The sequence below is a fragment of the Gadus morhua genome, chromosome 8 (genome assembly GCF_902167405.1).
Source record: "Gadus morhua chromosome 8, gadMor3.0, whole genome shotgun sequence".
Taxonomy (NCBI): Eukaryota; Metazoa; Chordata; class Actinopteri; order Gadiformes; family Gadidae; genus Gadus; species Gadus morhua.
Genome location: NC_044055.1, coordinates 997,701 through 1,005,200, shown reverse-complemented (window position 1 = coordinate 1,005,200; position 7,500 = coordinate 997,701). Strand labels below are relative to the sequence as shown.

The 7,500-nt window shown below is 50.8% G+C and overlaps 1 protein-coding gene across 1 annotated transcript in view; it reads right to left on the bottom strand.

Moving 5' to 3' along the window:
- cntnap2b (contactin associated protein 2b) overlaps window positions 1-7,500 on the bottom strand; it is a 32,646-nt gene that overhangs the window by 19,729 nt on the left and 5,417 nt on the right. The window contains exons 2-9 of the mRNA XM_030363532.1: window positions 7,195-7,305; window positions 6,194-6,387; window positions 5,287-5,434; window positions 4,754-4,963; window positions 4,094-4,278; window positions 3,568-3,711; window positions 1,127-1,385; window positions 388-537 (exon numbers count right to left, since the gene is read on the bottom strand). Coding sequence (XP_030219392.1) covers window positions 388-537; window positions 1,127-1,385; window positions 3,568-3,711; window positions 4,094-4,278; window positions 4,754-4,963; window positions 5,287-5,434; window positions 6,194-6,387; window positions 7,195-7,305 — 1,401 coding nt within the window. The remainder of the gene's footprint in view (window positions 1-387; window positions 538-1,126; window positions 1,386-3,567; window positions 3,712-4,093; window positions 4,279-4,753; window positions 4,964-5,286; window positions 5,435-6,193; window positions 6,388-7,194; window positions 7,306-7,500) is intronic.

Genomic DNA, 7,500 nt, shown 5'->3' with positions numbered 1-7,500 from the left:
AATGCTCCTCGTTCTGCTAGTGATGTCTTAAATGCTCCTCGTTCTGCTAGTGATGTCTTAAATGCTCCTGGTTCTGCTAGTGATGTCTTAAATGTTCGTAGTTCTGCTAGTGATGTCTTAAATGCTCCTGGTTCTGCTACCGATGTCTTAAATGCTCATAGTTCTGCTAGTGATGTCTTAAATGCTCCTGGTTCTCCATAGATAGACTCCATAGATAACGGCGTGGATGCTAACGAGGAAGGAGTTATTCCATTGTGTAATAGGGGTAGTAGGGTAAGGGTTCACACTATTGTACCCCTATTGTAAAGCGCTACCATCCCGTTCTGTCGTACTTGACCCCCAGCCAGGTCTGATCCGACCACTAGGTGTGTCAGCGTGACCCCTGACCTCCGAAGTAGTAGGTGCCCCCGGTGGTGATCTGGATGGGGATGGCGGTCCTCACGGTGGACGCCTCGTCGCCGTCGATGGTCAGCATGGCGTAGTTCTCCAGGGCGTTGAGGTGGACCGTGTGCCACTGGCCGTCGTTCAGGTTGGACCCTGAGATGGGGCAAGGAGGCTGTTACCATGGTAACCATCATCGTCATCGTTATCCTCACACACGCACGGCGCCTGATGCAGTGATGATGTGATTAGATTGCACGCTCATGATGCGTCTGCTGTATTAGGAGCAGACCGATTGAGTTTAGGACCATTAAGGAATCCAAGCGGTGCGTTTACAGAAAGTAAACCGTAGTCACTGAGTGGGGCATGAACTATTAATCACACTCAATGAAACGCATCGAGGCTCTCCGCTGTCCTAATCACTGTTGGTCTCGGTACTAATGCACTGAAGCCGTAGACCAGATGGGGGGCAGATAATAGGTACAAGGACGGTTCTGAACATATCAAACAGCAACCACCTGGAGAAACAGCTGAACAAGGGAAAACAACCGCGTCTGAGCCCAGATAGGGCCGCACGTGTCTCCTCAGAGAGCACGCACGCCGGCAGCAGTACTCCAGGTGAGCCGGTGAACCTGGGCGCCGTCACCGCGGTGACGGCGCCCTGGTTCACCGGCTCACCTGGAGTACTGCCGGCGGAAAAACACTGGCCACTGGCCCGAAACACCGGCGGGTCACGGAGCCTCACCCGAGGAGATGTCGATGCGGGTGTTCTTCCTCTGCGTCACGTTGATGTAGACGGTGACCTTGCCGTCGGCGAGGCCGACCTCCACCACGCCGTCAGCCAGCGCCGTGTACACCAGCAGGCCGCTGGGGTTCCAGGTGCGGAAGGACAGGCTGACGGACAGCGTGTCGCTGTCGCCCTGGCCCGGCAGCTGCAGGAAGGACGACGAGTTGAAGAACACCGGGAAGGAGCGCGACTCCGAGCAGGAGAAGGTCAGGTTCCTCTGAGGTGGGGGGGGGGCAGAGAGACAGAGGGACAGGGGGGTCACAGGGAGGCCATGGGGGTCAGAGGGGTCACAGGGAGGGCATGGGGGTCAGAGGGGTCACAGGGAGGTCATGGAGGTCATTGGGGTTAGGGATTATCCCCCTTGAGATCTTTTGTGTTTTGTGTTTTTGGATCCATCGTTTGTAGCTCAACAGTATGGTCGCTAGATCCACGGTGCGGGGTCTATGGATGAACAACGCCTCCTGGGACGATTGGCTTGCACTCATCAAGAGGTGGAAAAGATTTCAAAGAGAAAATTTGATCGGAAATCGCTAGTTTTACTTCTGCGTAAACACACATTTCAGAGAGGATAACAAAACAACAAAATAATACTGAGTGAGAAGCCATTTATGCTACTAAGTCTGTTTTCTTTCGAATTGCCACTCAAACTAACATTACTTCATGGTAGTGGAGTGAAGCACCAATTTCCCGATGCTCCCTGTGAAAGTACCTTCTGAAGTCTTGGTTTGATTCTACAGAGTGAGCGCAGCAGTGCACGATGTGTGCTTGTTAGTGCATGATAGGTTGTTGATACATGTTTGTTTATGAACATGTATGGACACAATAATTATGGACACCATAATTCCAAAACATGTTTTTGGGGTTGGTTTTAAATAAGCCAAATTTGATTCTACCTCACCTTCCTTTTTGTTCTTCACACATTCCTCCCCCCAAAAAAGAATAAAGTTACTAAAGCAATCAGCTATTCTTAGACTGATCCGTGAATGGTGATGGAGCGCTATAATACTGTCCTCCATATCCGTTACACGGAGTGAGGCCAGCAGGATGCTTTGTGCTAGAGGTTGTGTACTTTACAAAGTGAAAAGTGTAGACCTAGCAACACTTGTGTGTTGCCGCATGTGTCGGCAGAGGGCTGCAGACCGACTACTACTGTTACTACTACTACTGTTTCTGCCACTACGACGACTACAACTACTACTACTACAACCTAGATGAAACACAGCACAGTTCACCTTCACACAGAAGAGACCCATGTGTCTAACACTATAGACAATAGACTCAAAGAGGAGAACAGGGGTTCTCGCTATGTGTTTGTTATCTATATATGTTTGGGTATACCCTACAAATCCATGGAAATATGACAAACATACCAAAATAAATGGTAATTACCATCCTAAACCTCATCAACAAAACAATATAGGACGCTGTCCCTTTAATCAGAGAGGATCCCCATGTCTGATTCATCTGGAGGACCCAGATGGATCGTGTTATTAAAAGGGGAAAATATCCACAGAACACAAACCCCCGGAATCCAGCAGAGAGTGCGGCCGGATCGAGGTGATGGGCGAGGGGATCACATTAAGGGCCAGGTGGAAAAATCAGCTAAGAGTTCTGGAAACAGTCCCGGGTATTGATCCATACCCAGGCCTCTCCTTCCTGTCTGATGCACTGTCAGCCCTGCGGTGGTAAGTGCAGACAGCCTGGACACTACCCTGTCTCTGTAGAGAGCTATGGGAGGCCGACACGTTTCAGCGCTCAGGAAGTGTATCCGACGGGGACGCCGTCGTAGGGATGCTGGTATTGTACAATTGTTCAGGGTTTTGAATTCTTAGATCGGTCTCACAGTTGTGTTTATCTGAATGTAATGATCCACCATGCGAATATCCTCTCCAAATGCTTCATATATCAAAAGCTAACAATTCAACTTCAAAACGGTAGGCATAAAAGTCCTTTTTTCTGACAGGTCTCAAGTGATTGCTCCCATTTCCTAGACAAATGTTGCCACTTTTTGTTTTTCAATATCTATGGTAATACAGCTATTCCCCACCTCAGCCCTGTTCAATTCAAACACTGTGAGAACTGTATTTTATGGTTCAACCGGCTGGCGGAGAACCACTGAGCATCCCCCTCGGGACACGACTATGCTGTGCCCTGACGTTGGATGGATTACTGGGGTTTAATGGACTCAACCGGGCCCAACTTCGCCTGCACTGCCCTGGTCTCCAAGCGGAGCCTCAACTCCTAATACCATCAAAACCTGGCCCAGGTAAAGACACGCACTCACGCGCTCACACGCACACCGAAGCGCTTAAGCTCAGACAAACGTACGTGCATACACACGCCCCCAACCCACCCACGCATCCACACAGAGACCAGAGGCATGAGGCGGAGGTTCTTACGAAGCTGGAGGTGTCCACCTTCTTCCTGCGGATGAGGCTGGTGATGTTGTCTCCGTTGTAGACGATGCCCTCCATGCAGCCCACAAAGTTGTCCCGGCCGCCTGAGCTGGGTTTGTTGGAGGCGGGCAAGCCCCCGAAGGAGATCTGCATCAGATGGAGAGACGGTCGTGACTCTGAACGTAAGACGCTGTTCATGGCTGTATCTTTATGGACCTCGGTCACAAGGCTCATGAAGACACAGTCCAACGTTCAGACTTGTCAGATGGCTATACAAATCAATAAGGAGGCTCATTGTTATTGACAGTGATATTATATTAGTATGTCATCTTAACTTATCGATTTTATTGCTTTCAGAGTAAGTGTCACGGTTTTCGTGTATTTTTTTGACTTCTTCTCATTGTTAAAGAGCCGCACGCATGAAACCATGAGACTCAATCCAAACACTATTGAGGTTGCTGATAAAAAAAGTATTCTCTTTTCATCGTGTCAACACTGTGGAAGCTCATGCTCCTGCATCAGTCCGTACCTCGTAGTCGAGGTCCAGGTGGTCGAACTCCCCGTTGGTCCTGAACGGCTGCGTGTGTTGGTCCAGCGTGAAGTTCACGTTCCTGCGATAGCGTTGGATGAGGACCGAGTGCCAGTGGTCGTCGTCCAACAGGCTGCCGCTGGTCACCGCCGTGTGGCCCTGGATGGAGCCGTATTGGTTGCTGCCTGCAGGGAAGACAACCAATCAGAGAGTGACGCCTCATTTAAAGTCGAAACACGCTTTAGTTATTCATCTGGTGAACGCAGCAGTGCACAGTGTCGACTTGTTAATGTTTGTTAGTTTGTTGATACATGTTTGTTTATGAACATGTATGGACACAATAATTATGGAAACCATAATTCCAAAACATGTTTTGGGGTTTGGTTTTAAATAAGCCAAAATTCACCTTCACATTTTTAGTAAGTTTTTTTTTTTCACCCCCCAAAAAAACTTAATAAAGTAATCAGCTATTCTTAGACTGATGCGTGAATGGTGATGGAGTGCAACAATATTGACATCCATATCAATCACACATAGTTATAGATATTAATAGATACGATATGAGTCTAGATTCCGATGTGTGAGACAGCTCAATGTGCAGCCCGTCCTTCTTTGTCCTCTCATCGATCGTCCTACAGACCCCCTCAGAGACTCCCTTACCCAGGTTAATGCTGAGCACGAGGCGTGCACGCTGGAGCTCCAGGGAGATGTAGTCGCCCTGCTGCCCCTCCCCGTGGAGCAGCACGCCGTGGCCCGCACTGGTCCGGAACTTCAGGGAGATGAGGTCCGTGAGGAACTTGATCTTCTTCGTCTTACTACTGAAGCGGTAGGAGATGACACCTTGGCCGTCGAAACTGACGACATCCGACCCTGTGTGCCCCGAGATGAAAGAGACGTTGACTATTCCACCACAGGAAAAAGCATCAGACAGTGGGTGTGCAAAAGCTGTCTCTGATTGGCTTACATCATCGCAATGGCAGAACCACTGACTCTGGGGTTGTGTATCTGTGGTCGTATGTCTGTCCTGAGTAACAGTAACCACAGGAAACATCCTGAAACCTTTTTATTGTGTGCATGGTAGTGCGACGGTGAGTTGGCAGTACCCACGCTGTTAAAGCGCACCGTGCGCTCAGAGAACACCACCTGCTGCGGATGCACTTTAATGAACAGCGATTGAACGGAGGTGGACTCACAGTAGGAGCAGCCGTACACCTCCACCCTCAGCCCCATGCGGCCCTCCTTGCTCCACTGCAGCGGGACGAAGCGGACGTAGCGCGCCACGATGGAGCGCAGGAGCTCGTGCCGCGTCACGCCCTCGCTGTCGGAGTTGCCCTCAAACGTCTGGAACACATCGGAGCGGACCCCATCACAACGGCAGAGAGGGATACGGCTCTCAAGTTCACATCGCAGAGACCGCCTCTGTGCGTGAACCACGGGAGCCTTGGGATGTTAGTTATTGTGTTGGTGATGATGGTGCTTAGTATTAAATGGTGAAAATAATTGTCATCATGGGGAGAGATTAGGGCTGTTTGGAAACGCCGCAGCACTTCTCATGGGAGACTTGGCTCACACAAAACAGTGTTTTCCTTTTTCCAGCCTTTCCTTTTTTCCAGCCTGGGTGACGGTATGTTTACATTGATTTCGGATTGTACAGTACTGCAGCCCCTCCTGTCAATATGGCAGGAGTATCGCCAGCAAAAGACCCCGTGAGGCCTTGTGATGCACAAGCCCTATGAAGATAGACTGGGTAGCCCTGCCCGTTCTGCCGGCGATTTGAGTCCGTCCTGCAGAAGGGTCTGGAGGAGAGCAATACATTTCTTTCTAGTTTCGATGCGTTTTTGCAGGAGCCAATCACCGAGCAGTTTTTTCCCCTTGGCGCGCTATTGGCTGGTTTAACACAATGACGACAGGGAAGCGACGGCAGGCAGCCAATTGCGTACAGAGTCATTTGAACTAGGCCCGTTGATCACGCCTCTTGTGCTGAAGGAGATGACGGCAGCCTCCCCCAGACCTCCGGGGAAGCTGCCGTCATCTCCTTCACCGACAACATCGGCACAGACGGACGCAGCGCGGCGGCGGCGGCGGCGGCCTCGGGCTCACCCAGATGTTCCCGTCCTGGAGGAAGGGCCGCCAGTTCTTGCCCGTGTCGCTGTACAGCAGCCGGTAGCGCCTCGTCCAATCGGCGCTGCTGTAGCGGCCCTGCGTTGCCACGGCGACCACCTTCTTCCTGGAGCCCAGGTCCACCTGGAGCCACTGGTAGCGGTCGGCGTCCACTGGGGACCAGCCCCCGGAGCCTGGTGGGAGGGGGGGAGGGGAGGGGGGGGGGGAGGGAGGCAGGGAGGGGGGGAGGTGCGAGGGTTGAGTGGGGAGATGAGAAGAGGGGGAGACTAGGGCGGTTCACGGTTCTAGGGCTGAGAGGAGGTAGTGTGGGATGACAGATGCAGACTGCTCTGATTGAATGTGTCCACAGGGTAACAGCCCCCCCCTCCTCTCCCCCCAACCCCAACCTGACACTATACGGCCTTAATAAGCTTCTCAACTTGTGCCCAACACTTGGTCTGCCCCGTGTGCTGTATCGTTACATCAACCTAACGTGATTGCTGTGTGAAACATACTCTACACTCTGTGCAGAAGCACCAGACAGCCGTGTCAATAAAAACATTACTTAAGCCCGATTGATCTGGTTAAGAACTGGTTGTTAGAGTCAACCAATCCCGGTGGCTTAAGGAACAGCGTCGATTGGACAGCACGTCAATATCCGCTAGAGAATTAAAAGAGAGATGGTTTTTTCTAACAATAGATAGAATAATTGTTTGAATAATTGTCAACACGGTTAACGATTGATTGAGTGTGTTGGTTTATTAAAGTACTCATTATCATGATAATAAATTGTATCGCAATATGAATGAACATTTTAATAAACCCTTTTCACTATTTTACCTGAATGTCCCCGGAGCGCATTTAAAGCCTAATTTGTCAAAGGACCTAATAGCAAACATTTCCAGGCCATCTCCCATCACCTCTGCTCTGCAGCGACCGTGAACCCTACACTAACACTACGGTCTTGGTCTAAAGCGGAGCGGTCGTTCACAGATGCCTACCTCCCCTCCGGTTGAGTTTGGCGTAGCCGGCTCCGTAGCCGGTGGCGTAGACGGAGGAGCCGGTGAAGGAGCTGTAGGGAAGGGGTGTGGCCAGGGAGTCCTCACACTTACCTGCACGACAGAGAGGGGAGAGGAGACACAGAAGGTAGCTGTGAAATCTATTAGGAATGCTAGTAGATAACTCAAAGGGTCATCTCGGGTCCTGCAGCCCTACTTTATAGCAGAACATTATTTTTTCCCAAGAACATTGGTGTCCGGAAAGGGTGATTAAGCGTGTCTTCCCACCCAGTAGAGTTTACGAGTGCT